Below are 17,138 nucleotides of genomic sequence, written 5' to 3'. Positions count from 1 at the left end.
GCATGAGACTACCTGCATCATATATGACATGTTATCAGTATTTCCTTGTTTACGCCTATACATGAACTTTTATGACTATGACTACTATGTGCACTACTACGGGATATTATGTGACTACTTGGAACTCACGCGGAGTTCCTGGAAAGTAATTGCTCTGAAGCTGGAACATAAACAAAACAAACAACACAACCTTCAAGCTGCCTGAGAACAAGAACAATTGAAATATGACAATCGAAAAAGCCCCCATCTTTTTCACACCTCTTTTCAAATGTAAGTTGGTTAGCAATGACATGCACATCACAGTACCACATCGTGGTCATCAGTTCTATATAAAGCTCTTCATGTTTCCCCACAATTTATCACTTCATTGGTCTCTTTGCGCGTCACAGGCCTTCTATATTAAAATGACGTGGGCCCTGTTCTTGAATTCTCACAGAGTAAGCGTTATCGTGAAGGTAGCTTTATAATATCCCATCGCGATGTAAGGAGTAGCCGTTATTATAAATAATCCATTTGTAACTGCAAACCAGAAAATTGTCATAACAGGTGATAAATCAGGCAGTCTTATATTATCCCATTGGAGTGCAAAAAGTACTAGTCGTATTTATAAAAAGTTAATTTGAAGCTGGAAACTTGAACCAGCCATAACATGTCATAAATCGCGCAATCTCGTACTATTTCTGGCCGAATCCAGCCACCAACGCTCTACGCTCAAAGCTCTTTTGACCTTTCTGGACACAATCGAAATTCGATCCTTATTGTGAAGGGGCTCAATATTTCCTTCCCCACATCACGACCAGCTATGGTGTAGAGTATCGCTTCAGGCTATGAAACTCCCCATTCATAATCTTAAAATAAATTTGTTGATGTTTTATTCCATTGTAGTGCACACTGTAGGCGTAGTCACAAAAAGATCATTGGTAGCTGTAAACCACGGAATTGTCATAACAGGTCATAGATTATGTAGGTAGTTATAATATTCATTTGTTGTGCAAAGAATAGTCGTATTTATAAAATCAATTTGTACCTACAATCCAGGAAATAGCCATAACAGGTCATAAACCAAACAGGTACCTTAAATTATCCCATGGTAGTTCAAGTACTAATTATAGTCATAACAAATCAATTTATTGTTGCAAACAAGGGTTGAATACAGCTTGTGTATTATGTTTATAAGAACACACACACACACATAAAGATACGATGATGAGATGGGGCTGATGCCAGCCAGCAGGTTGGGCGCTGCCCCAGTGCCATTTGTAGATAGTGCGAGATGATGATCGTTCATAAGAAATTTTTTCTTAACAAGGAAATACTAATAACAGGTCATAGATCAGGCAGGTGCTCCCATACTGTCGCATAGTAGTGCATTTACCAGCGATAATCAGTTATAGCCGCAAATGAGGAAATAGCCATAACTGTTCATAAACATTGCAGGTAGTCCACATGACCCCATAGTAGTGCATGGAGGAGGAGGCAGTCATAAAAAGTGAATTTATAGCCCTAAACAAGGACTGTCATAGTCTTAGGAAGAATAGGAAGTCATCAAGGAAATAGTCATAACTGGCCATAAATCATGCTAGTAGTCTCATATCATCTCACAGTAGTGCATAGAGTAGGCATAGTCATACAAAAGTCAATTTATACCCGTAAACAAGGCAATTGTCATATCAGGCCATAAATCGTGCAGGTAGTCCCATACGATCACATAGTAGTGCACTGAGCAGTGATAGTCACAAACAAGGAAATAGTCATATCATGTAATAAATCATGCAGGTAGTCCCATACCATCCATAATACTGCATAGAGTAGGTACAGTCATAAAAAGTCAATTTATACCAAAAAGGAAACAGTCATATCCTGTCATAAATTATGCAGTAGTCCTATACCATCCCATAGTAGTGCATAGAGTAGTCAGTCATAAAAAGTCAATTCATAGCCATAAACAAGGATATAGTCACAACAGGTTATAAATCATGCAGGTAGTCCCATAGCATCTTTAGTACTGCATAGAGTAGGCATAGTCATAAAAGTCAATTTATAGCCATAAACAAGAAAATAGTCATAACAGGTAATAAATTATGCAGGTAGTCCCATACTATCACAGAGCAGTGTACTGAGCAGTGATAGTCACAAAAAGCCAACGTATGGCTGTCAACGAGGAAATAGTCAAAACATGCCGTAAATTATACAGGTACTCTCACACTGTCATATTGTAGTGAAAAGAGTAATGAAAAGGTAACCCGAGAATTAAATTTAACAGAAGGATTAAATCCCAAGGTATAAGGATTAAAAGTGGCGGTATAAGGGTTAAATCCAGCGGAAGAAGGATTAAAAGTGGCGGCATGAGGATTAAATGCCACGATATAAGGATTAAATACGACGGGAAAATCTGTAGACGTGGATGCGGTAAAACTTTGTATGGTGGGGGATACATTTATTACAGCAAGGAAAAAAATGGAGGAAAGGTCAGCCAAACGGGACATCGGCTTGCTATTCCGCAAAACAAAACAAAAAGAATCAAATTAATAAAAGAAAAGTGAAAAGAAGAATAAAATAAATTAAAGAAAAGAATTACAAAATAAAGGGTGGATAAACTACCAAACGTTGAAAGAAGGATGAGAGATAAAAGACAAAGATCACTCTTAAAAAAAAGGTAACTAACAAATGGTGAAAGAACAAAGAACAAACAGTGAAGAAAGTGACTTTAAAAAATAAAAGAAAAAGATGAGGGTAATGCGTTGAGGGTGAGTGGGACACTGTAGAATGAGATGGCACGACTTGAGTTCACAGGCTGTTCAAGAGACCTGTGTCGCTCAGGAACGTCAAAACTGCTTTGGTCACAGACCGCTGTGTGGGATGTGTTACTGGGCCGAGCAGAGTGGACAGAGAGACGTCAATGCACCGCAGCTGGAGTGGGCGTCGTCTGAGCGTGGCTCGAGGGGTGTCGAATCTGTGACAGTCGAGAAGATGATGTGGAATATCAGCTTCAACAGCGCAAGTGGGGCATTTGGGCGAGTGGAGAAAATCCATTTTACAGAGAAACAGAGGTGTCCTGACGACATTAAGTCGTGGTCTGTGTAGGATGGACGCTTCTTGACGCGAGCAGTGGTGTGTGGCAACGAAATCCATCGACGGGTCAATGGACCGGAGATGATCGTTTAATCCGATATCGTTTAATCGTTTAAGCGTCCTCTTGAAACTAGCCTAGTGCCGCTGTGGCGGATTCGGCGTATCTGTATTCGACATGCTAAGGTTTAAAGTGGTAGCGAACAGTTATTGAAGGTGATGTCCCCCAGTAGTATCGAATGAACACACGCTGCCGCCAACTCACAACTTGGTCTAAACACGATTTAATTAGCAATTAGAATTAATTGGGACCCCCCACATTAATCAGCACCCTCCAGGGAGTCATTACACTAATTGGGGAGCATCTAACTCGTGTCCAGACCAAGCTGCGAGTTCGTGGCAACCTGTGTCCATAAAAAAGAAAAAAATAGATAAATAGAGTGGAGAGAAACAATTTATTCGAAAATCAACAACGCCTTGGCAAAGAAACCGTTCCGGAACGCCCGAGTGACCAGCGCCCGCCATGTTGCTTGTTGGCGGCTGGTAGTTGCAGAGATCGACGACAGGTGGCCACCTAGTTGCAACGCATCACACCAGATGGCGCCGTCGTCATAGGTCTATGCGAGAAAGAAAGAACAAGATTCTAGCGGTGGGTAAAACTGCAACGCTGCTCAACAAGTCTAGGTATGCCAGAGCACGGACAAAAGGCCTAACTGCTACTGCTAAAAAGCACGGAGAAAACAGTACACATTGGGGAAAACGCTTAGGGGCGACCGGCTAGGCCTAACCACAGCGTCACCGCACAATGCTACAATATTCAACAGCTAACACAAGACGACAACCACAAAACGCTAGGCTCACAACGCTAAACGTGAGTCAACAGGCTTGGTACACTACGGGTCATTGCTAAACAAGTCTAAACATACGCGTACAGGGAATAAGGTCTATCCATTATGGCAAACATGCGAGAAAAGGCTTAACACGAGCGCAGTAAAACAACGCACAAACATCGGTCACGGCAAATCACTCACCTTTTCCCCCGCGGCAACGGTCCGTCCGATCCCGACGACAGACAGGCAGAAACTGAGCCGGCGGGAGGACGAGGGAGCGACCGAACGCACGTATGCACTCCACGAGAGCCAGCGAACAAGTGACTGGGGCGCCTCTCCGCTACAAATGCGCGCGCTTCTAGCGCCCTCTGCGCCGCCTGCCCAGCCGTCATCGAGGGATCATCTCCTCGCGGGCGGTTTCGTTCTCTGCTCCTTCCACTGCGCGTGCTCCTAGCGGCAACAGGTGGCTTCTCCGTTTTGGTTTTGCTCTTGTTTCTTTGCGCCTGTTTATTTGTATAAAGGCAGCACGGACTGCGCTCGCGTCATCATTCTGACCGATACGTGGAAAACCCCATGTGTGGTTTGTTCACCTGCGTTTCTCGCCGATTAGGAAAGACAAAAAACGAAGAACTTCGCGAATTTATTCGCGGCATCGTAGAGGAAGCCTTCCAAGTCCATCGCCTGGAATGGTTGCAAGCACGTCAAGAAATGTGTCAGGACAAGATGAAGACGCTCAACCGCATCTTAGCGGCAAACAGACTGACGAAAAAGTAGTCCAACTTTTTGCCTGGATAATCTGTATTGGGAACGCAGTTCCGATCTAGAGGACGACGTGTAAATAAAAGCGATACATTTTGCTACGAGTCTCAGTCTCTTCTTTTTCTTCGTTCAACGTGTACGCACGCAACATGTCTTCCTCGTTTCCGCCACCCTTTTCGCTGTATCTTAAGCGGCTCCTCCATGTGCTGCAAACCTACGTTCGTTGCTAACATGCTGAGGAATTTGAACGACGTCGTGGACAAGCCTCCATCACAAATATTCTACGTGCAGAAATATGCTTCGCCGAGCATGCAGGACGAATTTGGGGACTCTGTAAAATTTCCCAAGGAACTACCACTTGAGTGGGACACGTCGCGCGCTACGCTCATCGTCATCGACGATCACATGACCGACGCCGATTCCTTGAAGGAGGTGACAGATCTTTTCATTCGGGGTTCACACCCCGCCAACGCGTCAATCTTCTTACTCGTTCAAAACATCTTTTTTAACAGTAGCCATTTTAGAACTATATCCTACAATGCCAGTTACTTCGTCCTGTGGCACACCGTGCGCGGCGTCCACCAGATGGAACATTTCAGGCAACAGCTATTTTGCAGAAAAAGATTGGAGTATTTTCTGGACGCGTACAAACAAACAAGTGATGTCGTCGCCCCACGCTTATTTACTCGTGGATCTTCACAACTATATGCACGAGGATCACAGGTTGCGTAGCAATATCTTTCCGGGAGAGTGTCAACATATCTACGCTCCGAAATGAACCTCTGCCCTCACCTCACTCTACTCAAAGTGCTCTCTACTCTACCCCCTACGCGCCGTCACGACATGTTGAGACATTCTTCTTCGTCCGACATGAAACACCTCTCCGAAATTTGCCTCAACGTATTGAACGGAAAGGTGGCTCCAGCTCCAGACACGTTCGCACGTTTGAGGAAGCACAAACTCTTCTTACGTCGGCTCGTCTAAAAAAAGATTCACAAGAATCCCCAACGTTTGAAGCGCTATCTGTCCCAGCAGCGAGGACAGGGCGTTCTTTCTTCGGTGGTTCCTCTCCTGCTTTCTGCCGTGTTGAACCTCTTCGCCAATGGCCAAGAGAATTGAAGTGACCACCTCCATCGGAAATATTCTTTTCTCGAAGGAGAGTGACGACGTCAAAGTGAAACTCATACTGCAAACACTGTATCGCATACTCAAGAAATACGGATACGATCCCTACGATAATAAAACAAGGCGTCCGACGCTACAAATGACTGACAATTTGCTCCTCGCTTCCAGAGGTGGATGAAGAGGAAGCGGAAAGGTTCGTCTCGGAATTAAAGAAGGTTCTTTCCTGGGATCACGAGGGTTGTGTGTCCGTGTCGGGCAAGCCCATCAGGCACTCCTCCGTTTACGAACTCATCAATTCTTTGTTGCAACGTAAGATGGCGATGACGAACCCCTAGATGGACATGACAGTGCAGACGAACTGCTCATATGGGAAGGGGATCAGTCATATGCAGATTTCATTCCTCTTTCTGGTAGGATTATAGATGAATCACCAGATGCAAGCCCAGAATTTCGAAGGGACGAGGACATCGTCGGGGGTCGTAGAAATACGAGAACATGTCGTAGAGAATCATCCCTCCGTCACGGAGAGACGATTCCTCCCTTTTTTTGTCACAGATGAGGCATTCGATGGAACGGCAACTAGGTACACGCTTCTCTGTTCCCCGCACGACGACAACGTTGACGATTTGTAACTCTATCTACCGAGCATAGCTCCAGTAATCACGCGCGTCCTGGAAGCATATCCCATGCCTTTCAAATTTTGTCTGTGCTCGAAAGCGCTCATGGTTAAGGACGGAGCCGATGGGTTGACTTCTCATATCCTTCACGTGAACCTTCACTTGAGAGTGGTTCATAACAGCCAAGAAATCAAAGGCAGGATAAATGCTGCCATCGCAGAATCCTCGCAGTGTGTAGGAGACTATGCGAGAGAAGAGTCTGGTTTCACCTCCAACGACATCCAGTACTGTAGAAGTGTTGTTTTCCGCGTGGAAAATATTTTCGAGTTTTCCAGCAGAGCTGCTTTCAGGATTGATTCGCGAGAACTTAAATTCGCGACACAGGTTTCCGGGAGTGCTTTCCTCTTCCATATCGTGCCGCTGTCAATACTCGGGCATATTTCGGCACGTACTAAGACATCCGTTGTTCACGTGGATTGCGGCATTCTAGGTCTATTCCTCACAGAGATAGGAGGAAAGGTCCTGTCAAATGGCCTTTAGGGACCCTGTAGGAGTCCATAGTACTGGCCGTGTGCAAGTTAGCCAGTTTATTTTAGCAGTTCTGATTAATTATCACTCGGGGCACTGACCAGTTCGGTTGAGATGTGGTACTATCATTCAAGCTGGTTTTGAGAATGCGGGGAAAGGCATGTTCTGGCTTCGTGGTATAGTGGTATATTGCATGTATAGTGCAAAGCGTTTATAGGAGTAACAAAAGCATGATGAATTTTCATTTCTTTTCATCTTGCCTGATGGGATAAAACAATCTTCTGCACTTGCTTAAACTGCCTATGCTACATGGAGTAGAAAGTATCAGGTAGTCGTGGTATAGCGTCGAACGCTTAACGATTTTCGCCCTCATATGGCCACAGTTATTCGCGGGAACTTAAATTCGCGATTTTGGAGGTGTGCGCGAAAAACGCGAAAAATAATTCCGCGCGAAAGAAACCACTTCAACAGTATGTCCACTTAAAACTGACGCGTTTGAAACCGAAACGGATTGGGTGCACGATCGAGCTTCCAGCAATGTTGAAAAGAAAAACAAGGACTCCACAAACGTCAAACTCCCACCGAATCAAGAAAACGAGTGTTTCAAGTATACGAGTGCTGGCACTCTTGCATCCATTGAGGAGCAAACCAAACGATTATGCCAGATACCGCAAATACATGAATCCTTCGAATATGGAGATGCACATAACGTACTGGCCGCCCTGCTTCCCAGTCACTTACGAAGACATTACCCGGTGGGAGAGAAAAAACAAAATCTCCGTGTTCATCTACGTGTTCGACGAGCAGACGAGTTCGATATCTACAGGACGGGTTAATTCCCTGCACGCTCTATAAAGATAAAGTCCAGCTGCTCAAGGTTAGAGAGCATTTCTATGGAATCAGAAAATTCAGCACTTTCATGGGACGAGGTGACCACTTTTCTTGCGAGAAATGCAAGAGCGGTTATGGGACTAGAGGGGCGTTGGAGCAGCACGAACGTCTGTGTCGAGACGTAACCGAAGTGATTCTCGAAATGCCAAAAGCGGGGGAGAGCGTCTCTTTCAATAAGATACAGTACATGCATCCCTATCCCTATTTCGCAGTGTTGGACACGGTGAGCGTTTTGGAAAAGGACACGCTCATTAAGGACGCCGCGAGTGTGCACAGGATGAGCTCGTACTGCATCGTTGTAGTGAGAAGTTGCGACGGAAAAATACTACGCCTAGATGGCTATTTGTGACCCAATGTGGCAGAGAGATGCTTGCTCTCGCTCAAGGGATTTAGCGATCACATCGATAGGTTGAACCGCTGTCCCTCACCGTTGGTCATGAGTATGGAAGACCATTTTCGACACGAGAGCGCGACGCACTGCGAATTTTGTGGAATCGAATTTCACCGACATACGCGAAGGGTGTCGCATCAAGACCACACCCGCTTCGTAGAGCCCGGTTCTTCGAATTTCGTCACGACGCCGTGTGATACGTGTAACCTTATGTGTCGTAACACCAAAGAACTCGTCGTGTGCGTGCACAACCTGCAATATGATTTGAGCTCCCTTCTTCGCCACATGCACGCTCTAAATTTGGGGAAGCCGTGGATCTTAGCTTCGAGTACGGAAAAGATAAGAAGGTTCAACATTGGCGATCTCCATTTCCGCGATACCACGCAGTTTTTCAACCTCTCCTTGTCGAACCTGGTAGAAACCCTCCTCGCCAGCGGCGGCGAGGGCACGTTTCATTGTATCCGTCAAATGTATGGTGACCGTTTCCAGTGCCTCCTCAGGAAGGGCATTTATCTGTAGTGTTAGCTCCGCTACTAGGGGGGAAAGGACGACGACGTTGACGAGGTGTAGGAGCTCGTGGGGATGAATAAAGCATTAACGTTCTAAACTGCAACGTGGCTGGATGTCCTTTACTTCACGCTACATGGTGGCAGCGGTGGGATACGTTTGAAGACAATGTCCCTGGAATCAAGCTTTATGTCATCATCGTCTATCTCATCGATCGCCGGACTTCGGCAACCAGCCCAGTTCAACTTCATCGACGTCACGGACTGGCCTGCCTGGAGGGACGAGTTTGAAGACTACCTCTATGCGTCCGGAACTCAAGATAAACCAGGAGAAGTTAAGGTCAGGACATTGCTTTACTGCATGGGAAGAAAAGCGCGTGAAATCTTACGAACCTTCAACCTATCTGAGGAAGAGACAAAAGATTACGGGATTGTGCTTGAAAAGTTCAATGCACATTTTACTCATTCACGAAACACTGTTTACGAGACTGCAAACTTCAGCCGACGGCAGCAGAATCTCGGCGAAACCGTAGACGCGTACCTCGTAGAGCTGCACAAGTTGGCAGAAAAATGTGACTTTGGCCTAACGAAAGAGCGGATGATACGAGACAGGTTCGTTGTTGGCCTAATAGATACTAAGCTGTCACAGTCGCTTCAAATGGATTCGTCTTTAACCCTTCAATCGGCCCTAACGAAGGCCCGCCTAAAAGAAGCGGTTGTGAAGCAGCAAAGCGAATTGGGGAAAAAAGACCTGGTTGCCGACACCGTGGGTTGTGACTGCAGATGTTCAAAGCCAGCCCTTACTGAAGAATTCGCAACAGATCTTGTTAGCCGTCAGGAGAAGAGAGATCGCCGCGGCGTTGACTCACGCCATTCATGCGCCCACTGCGGATATCGGCACCCACAAAGGCCCTGTCCCGCACGCAACAAAGAATGTTTAAAATGCTGCAGAGTCGGTCATTTTGCAAAAATGTGCCATACTAGCCTCCCACAGTGGGAAAAACCGGGACCCAGAGACTATCGCAGGAATTTTGTATCCGAGGTCACACTGCCCGAGAATGATTTCTTCCTCGGTACGGTAGCAATGCAGACTCCAGCTCCCGTAACCAGAGAAGTAGAAGTCAGAGTCAATGGTGTTCCTCTGCTAGCAAAGATTGATTCTGGCGCTGACGTCACTGTTGTCGGGTCTGGATTCCCAGGGTTGCCAGACCTTCTTGAACCGCCAGACACACTGAAAGGACCAAGTGGAACTACGCTCGACGTTCTTGGGAAGTTCAGAGCAGTAATCCAATGGAAAAAGAAGACTACGTCCCAAATGGTATATGTCGTGCACGGTCTAAGAAAGCCCCTCTTGGGGTTGCCAGCATTACTTGACTTAGAGATCATACGTTTTTTGAACGAAGTGGAAGTCGGAGAAGATCACTGGTCTACTCGCAAGTTTCCCGAGCTGTTCCGAAGTCTAGGCAAAATTCCCGGGGAATACGTCATTCGATTACAAGAAAACTGTACGCCGTTTGCCATAGCCGCGCCACGTCGCGTTCATTTCGCCATGCGCACTTCGGTTAAGACAGAGCTCGACAATATGGAGAAACAAGGTGTTATACGAAAAATACACACTCCGACAGATTGGTGTGCACCAATCGTTCTTGTGAAGAAGCCATCGGGGAAAATCAGGATCTGTGTTGATTTGACGAAGCTCAACGAATGCGTTAAGCGAGAAAGGTTGATCTTGCCAACCGTAGAAGAGGTCTTGGGCAGCATTGGCCCCGCCAGGTTTTTCACGAAGCTGGATGCTAATTCCGGGTTTTATCAGATTATGCTCTCGGAAAAGAGTCAAGAGCTCACAACTTTCATAACGCCGTTCGGACGTTATTGTTTCCAACGCCTTCCCTTCGGGATCACTTCAGCACCAGAGGTCTTTCAAAGGAAAATTGCGCAAGTGCTTGACGACTTACCAGGAGTCCTGAACTTAATGGATGACATCCTTATTTATGGAGACAACAGAGAAGAACACGACCGGAGACTAAATGCAGTCTTACAGCGCCTGTCTGACAATAACGTCACCCTGAATCTTGAGAAATGCAAATTCTTTGTGGAGAAGATTTCGTTCTTGGGAGTTCTCATTGACCAGCACGGAATTTACCCGGACCCCAGAAGAGTAGAAGCGTTGACAGCTCTAGAACCTCCTCAAAACGTTTCGGACTTGCGTCGTATTCTAGGGATGTTCAACCATGTTGGAAGGTTCATCCCTAACATGTCAACATTATCAGCACCTCTGCGCGAACTTCTTGTGAAGAACGTTGACTGGTATTGGGGAAACGGCCAACAAGATGCTTTTCAACGTCTAAAGGCCTCCATCTCTTCTGGAATTTGTATGGCCAAGTACAACCCTAATCTCCCGACGATACTGTCAGCAGATGCCTCATCCTACGGGCTTGGAGCCGTGCTACTGCAGGTTCAGCAACCTGGGAACTGTAAGCCAGTAGCGTACGCGTCGCGATCACTAAACAGCGCCGAAACTCGTTATTCTCAAATGGAGAAAGAGGCTTTAGCCTTAACCTGGGCCGCGGAGAAGTTTGACGAATATATCTGTGGTCTGCGCTGTAGCGTGCGTATGATCACAAACCGCTTGTCTCCCTCCTCGGTCTCCAGCAGCTGGATCAGCTACCACTAAGAATTCAGAGGTTTCGGCTGAGACTAATGAGATACGATTACGACGTCACCTATGTACCCGGTGCGTCCATGACAATAGCCGACGCTCTTTCGCGTTCTCCGCTGAAGGACACCACGTCATCCCTTACTGCCGATGAAGTTTCGGCATTCGTACGTGGAGGAATCGAGGCGATCCCGGACTCCGACAAATTGCTAGACCGTATCCGGGAATTTCAGAAAAAAGATGAAGTGTGCAGCACACTAAGAGAGTATTGCAAAACGGGATGGCCCCCCAAAGGGCGAATTAACCAGGCACTACGTCCTTATTACGAACAAATGGCAAAACTCTCAGTGTGTGAAGACGTCCTACTGTGCGGCCAGCGCATCGTAATTCCCATGTCTCTGCGAGAAGAAATTCTGGGTCGCATACACGAGGGACACCAAGGAATTGTTAGATGCAGACAGAAAGCGAAGGAGTCTATCTGGTGGCCGGGTATCAGCAAGGAGCTGGCAGACCTTGTTAGAGCCTGTTCCGTCTGCGAGGAGTACAGACTTCAGCCGTCAGAACCCATGATCCCAACGGAGACACCTCCCCTCCCATGGGAAAAGGTCGGAGTGGATCTATTTCACCTAGGGGGAATCGAATACGTCCTGGCAGTGGACTATCGGTCCAGATACCCAGAAGTGCTACCTCTGTCGAATGATTGGTCTTCACGAGCTGTCATTTTACGCTTAAAAAGCATCTTCGCGAGGCACGGCATTCCCCGAGAAGTGGTAACGGACAACGGTCCTCAGTTTGCAAGTGAAGAATTCAGGAACTTTGGACGATATTATGGATTTAAGCACACCACATCTAGTCCCTATTTCCCACAATCTAATGGACAAGCGGAAAGAACTGTCAGGACTGTCAAACGCCTCATTCAAATGTCCGAGGACCCCTATCTCGCGTTGCTCAATTACAGGAATACACCCGGACCTTCTGGGGAAAGCCCAACACAGCTTTTGATGGGACGACGCTTGAGGAGCAGGGTACCACTTCTTCCTCAACAGCTGAAGCCTGATTCTCAGCACTATGGGTGGAAAGACCGAGACACCTACGAAAAGAAGAAACAGAAGACGAACTTTGACCGGAGACATCGCGCTCATACTTTGCCGCCTCTTCAGAAGGGGGAATCCGTCTGGCTACCACAGCTGAAAATACAAGGAACTGTCGTGGATATCGATCGCGCTCCGCGGTCCTATTGGGTGCAGACTAACAAGGGTCTGCTACGTCGAAACCGCAGACATCTGATACGCAGGGTTAACGCCCCTTCAGGAGAGGGGCTCTCACAACAAGATTCTACGCTGGACATTGAGGTTCCCGAAACACCGATTCCTGTGGGGACTGCCAGAGAAGACTTGGAAGGTGAGGTCGACCAACGGTCCAAAGATGATCCTGGCCCGAGGGTAGATGCCCAGGCTTACGGACAACCGTCCCTGACAACATCTCGATATGGAAGGGTATCCAAGCCTCCGAACAGATATGGTTACCCAGTATAGGCTCTTTTCATTTTGTATTTCACTACTTGTTTGAGGTTTGGAAAAAAAAAAAAAGAAAGTTGTAGCGTTAGCTCCGCTACTAGGGGGGAAAGGACGACGACGTTGACGAGGTGTAGGAGCTCGTGGGGATGAATAAAGCATTAACCTTCTAAACTGCAACGTGGCTGGATGTCCTTTACTTCGCGCTACATTATCCATAGACCTTCGTCGACAGTTTCGAAGCGTACAATTTGCCCGCACTACCACCAAAGGAAGCTTTCAAGAGTGACCTGAACGACCAAGAGATCACGGATGAGGACTATCAGTATGCTCTCGACATTTTCGAATTGTTCGAATGTAAGAACCTCGGCGGTTACCAGTCGCCCTGCAGGAAAGTCCGTGATAGGGTACAGAAATCGTCTGCTTCAGCGCGCGCCAGTGCACCGGCGTGAGAAGACAACTTTCAGAAGTGACTGGGGACCGCCGGCAACTCTCGTACATTTTCTTTCAGCTATTAGGCTAAAAACGCACATTCTAAAAAGTGGCCAACATGGTGGTTTAGAACAACTATATTCATCCTCAAAGACAAGTTCAGAGTCGCAGAACAACCCCACCGAAAAGCACAAATCTCAAGTCGTCGGTCATCGGCGCACGCGGTCGCATTACAGCTCCGACCAAAAATATATTACGCGCGCTTCCATTACACTCCCCGTTATACACTTATCATGTTTCAAAATGAAGTGTGGCTAATGACATATATGGAGAAGGAGTGAGTGTTTATTTAAAAACCGCATTAAATACTCGCGGAAAGAAGACACGTGACTTAGCTTCCACGTATCCGATTATGCGCCACATTGTCGGAGACCCCACAGTCAATGCACGGGCTACATTCTCCGCTCGCGGAGATATATGTCTAAGTGTCCCCATTTCAACAGCAAAGGGGATAACTCAACCCAAGGTCCTTCTGCAGGTTCCAATTGCTATGACAACGGCGACGTAACCACCCGCGAGGAGATGACCCCTCGATGACGGCCAGAGGGGGGGGGGGTGCAGAGGGCGCTAGGAGCGCCAGCGAATGTGGAATGTGGTCACATACAGGAGGCCTGCGAAGAGTCCACATTGGCGGGGCATAGGAACGCACTGATTGTGTGATGGGGAGGCACATTTTCAGGCGGTCAACAGCAATACCAAAGCTGGAGTCCGGACAATCAATATCGATGAGCTGAAAATAATGGTAGGGATGGCTGTGTGAGGAACCACGCATAAATACGGAGTGTTCCCATGTCTCGTAGGATGCCTGCTGGCGTTTCGTGTGCCTCTGCCAGGACAGAGTAGGTCTCTGTCGTTCTGGGAACTCCCAAACAGGTGTGGAGACTTCGGGCCTGAGTACTGAGAAGCTCACGTTCTCTGGATAGGCTGAGGCCGTGTAGAATAGGCAGATTGTAGCGCAATGTGCCCAGAATCAACGCTGTGTGCACGTGACGGAGGTGAGCGTATGAGGGGCCCCACGGCGATCCAGCAATGCAACGTAGAGCATTTACAAAACCGCTGATCTTGGTGGGTATTGTTTTTACGTGCCGCGACCACGTCATGCCTCTGTCTAATGTCACTCCAAGGTACTTGCAATGAGGCACAAAGTCCAGCGGTGCTCCACTGACGAACAATGGATACTTTTGGAATGAGCGTCCGGTGAATGCCATGACAACGATCTTAACAGGGGATACCGATAAGCCTCGATCGGCAAGGTATTCTACAATAGAATGCAAGGCACATTGTAACCGGCGTTGGACAGTGTCTCGATGGGTGGCAGAGGTCCATATGCAGATGTCGTCTGCGTACAGAGTGATGCGGGTATGATCACGAAGCTAGGCGGGAAGCCATTATAACATTAGAGAGGAGAGGGCTCAATACACTTCCCTGTGGAACACCACGACGGACGGGATGGAAAGCGGTGTCACCTTCCGTGACGCGCACGAAGATGCGTCGGTCAAATAGAAAGTCTTGGATCCATGAGACTGCGCAACCTCCTACTTCAGCCTCTTGTAGCGTCGAGACGATGGCGCTGTGCAACACGTTGTCATACGCTTTTTCTACGTCGAGAAAAACTGCACCGATGAGGTTGCCACCAGCCTTCGCTTGTTGCACTTCAGCAACGAGATCGAGTAGGTTGTCAATTGCTGAACGTCCCCGACGAAAGCCGGCCATGACCGGAAAAAAGCGCGCGCTTTCCAGGTAACAGTTCAAGCGGCGGAAAACCATCCGTTCCATTGTCTTCGCAACGCAGCTTGTGAGGGCGATCAGGCGAAAGGAATCAATAATATGCGGCGACTTGCCTAGTTTCAGAAGAGGAACAACCACTGCAGTTTTCCATCCGCGTGGAACTTCACCTGTACGCCAGGTTCTGTTAAAGAGCCGCAAGAGGAGCCGACGCCCACATAAGGGGAGATTCCTGAGGGCTTTGTACGTCACCTGGTCAGCTCCAGACTAAGTGTGACGGGGAATTCCTCAGAAGGGTATAGGGTTATATGTCATTTATGTAAATAGCCAATGTCCGTAAAAAATTGATAAGTTCGTATGGAGGGTAAAAGAAGCTCATTACCCAGCAATAGGGATGGCTGTAGCGGTAAATGGTACTCATAAAACTCGTGGAAATGACGACGACAATGCGACTCATGTATCGGGCACGTTATAAGGATACGTAGACCACCTGGATATGAAAGTACGGAAAATATTCCCCTGCACTCGGTGCACTGTGGTGGCTCCTCTTTATGGAGTTACAAAATTAGAAAATGTTAATTTTCAAATATTTACGTTCAAAAAAGAATTAGTTCCATTGAGTAATGTGCTACTCTAGATGAACTAACGCCGCATGTTCCTTTAGTTGAACCTTAGCATAAAGTTCGCCCACATTTCTATTTCCTTCTGCCTGGTCTGGTTTAAGTGCGTACTCCATTTGTATAAACGATTAATTACTCAGATAAGCTACCAAATTTGTATGGTGTGTTGTATTGAGAGAAACAACAACTGCAATAATTAAATCGTGAGTGGAGAATTAATGGAGAGAAATAAGCTGAACCAGGAAATGTGAAATGGACCAACCTTTTGGCTGACGGACACCCGACATGTGGAAACACGGCGAACACAGCAAAAGTAAGCCTTATAACTGGGGTCGGAAGGTATCTGAAGTGTAACACAGACAACACCGTTACTCGAGTACTGCAGCGACTGTGATTATTTTATTTATTCGCGATCAGCGCCGCTCCTGATTTCGCGCCGGAATCGTTATCAGTACACACCTACCCATCGCACATTTTTATCGCCTCGCACTAGCGGAAAAAATGCCCTTGATCTTCTTGTGCAAATGGGTGGTTGGAAGGTGGTTAACCCGAAGTTTATCTCATACTACCTGAGTGGATTGGCATGCGATACAGAAGATAAAGCTGTCTGTCTGAATTTCGACAATCTATTTATACTCACCTTACGTGTAAATCTACTCCTAATTTAAATTTAATTATATTCAGCATATTTCATCATGTCTCGAGATGTGCCTTAACTTAACACTATGAACTTCACACCTTTTTGGGGGGAATTCCGGAATCTGTCATTTATCCTCCTGTAATATAGGTTGGTCCCACTTTTGCGCCAGAGGTTGAAAGACTCGAGCTGACGTTCACGAGGAATTACGAAGTCTCACAACATATGTGGTCGTCACACATATTTAGTGGTCACCAAAGTTTACTTGAGTTCACCAAAGTTCACCAAACATTACTTGACACCAACACCTTGAAAAATCAAGTTTATTCCTTTCCTTTGTACGGCCACGTTCAGAATACGCGTTTCGTTTACTGCTAATACTAAATTACTTTAAAGAGTACCTTAAATACATCTCAGTGTATTTAGCACTCTACTCAAATTACTTTCAGTTTTGAGGATTTTGTACTCTATCCTAAATACTTTTTACGTGGAGTACTTAGTATCTTATTTTGAATACTTTTGCGCAGTATTTTGTACAAGTCTGCACAATGAGACGAAAAAGTTTGTCGATATTTTGTATTTTTGTACAGGAAGGAAAACTTTGCATTCGCAAATCCACTGGCTGGAACAAATCTTGTTTTATACTGGTCATATCAAGATAAACGTTGTTTTTGAAGAGATAGTCCGACAAATACGCCTTATTCATAAGTGCTGCCATCTCGTGGCGGCGGCTGGCGGCGGCGCCATGTTTGAGTAGTCGGGCGGTCGCGCTATGTGC

General features: G+C 46.7%; 1 protein-coding gene across 6 annotated transcripts in view; it reads right to left on the bottom strand.

Annotated features, from left to right (window-relative positions):
* LOC135385840 (ATP-binding cassette sub-family G member 1-like) overlaps nt 1–17,138 on the bottom strand; it is a 97,798-nt gene that overhangs the window by 52,961 nt on the left and 27,699 nt on the right. For 2 of the 6 annotated variants that reach the window (XM_064615402.1, XM_064615404.1), the window contains exon 1: nt 15,986–16,123. The exons of the other annotated variants lie outside the window; for them this stretch is intronic. In XM_064615402.1, coding sequence (XP_064471472.1) covers nt 15,986–16,010 — 25 coding nt within the window. In that variant the 5' untranslated portion in view covers nt 16,011–16,123. Of the gene's footprint in view, nt 1–15,985; nt 16,124–17,138 lie in introns of those variants that run through there. 6 annotated transcript variants of the gene reach the window in all.

This window comes from Ornithodoros turicata, chromosome 2 (genome assembly GCF_037126465.1).
Source record: "Ornithodoros turicata isolate Travis chromosome 2, ASM3712646v1, whole genome shotgun sequence".
NCBI classification, from domain to species: domain Eukaryota; kingdom Metazoa; phylum Arthropoda; class Arachnida; order Ixodida; family Argasidae; genus Ornithodoros; species Ornithodoros turicata.
The sequence above is the reverse complement of the archived record's forward strand: the minus strand, read 5'-3'. Positions and strand labels throughout refer to the sequence as shown.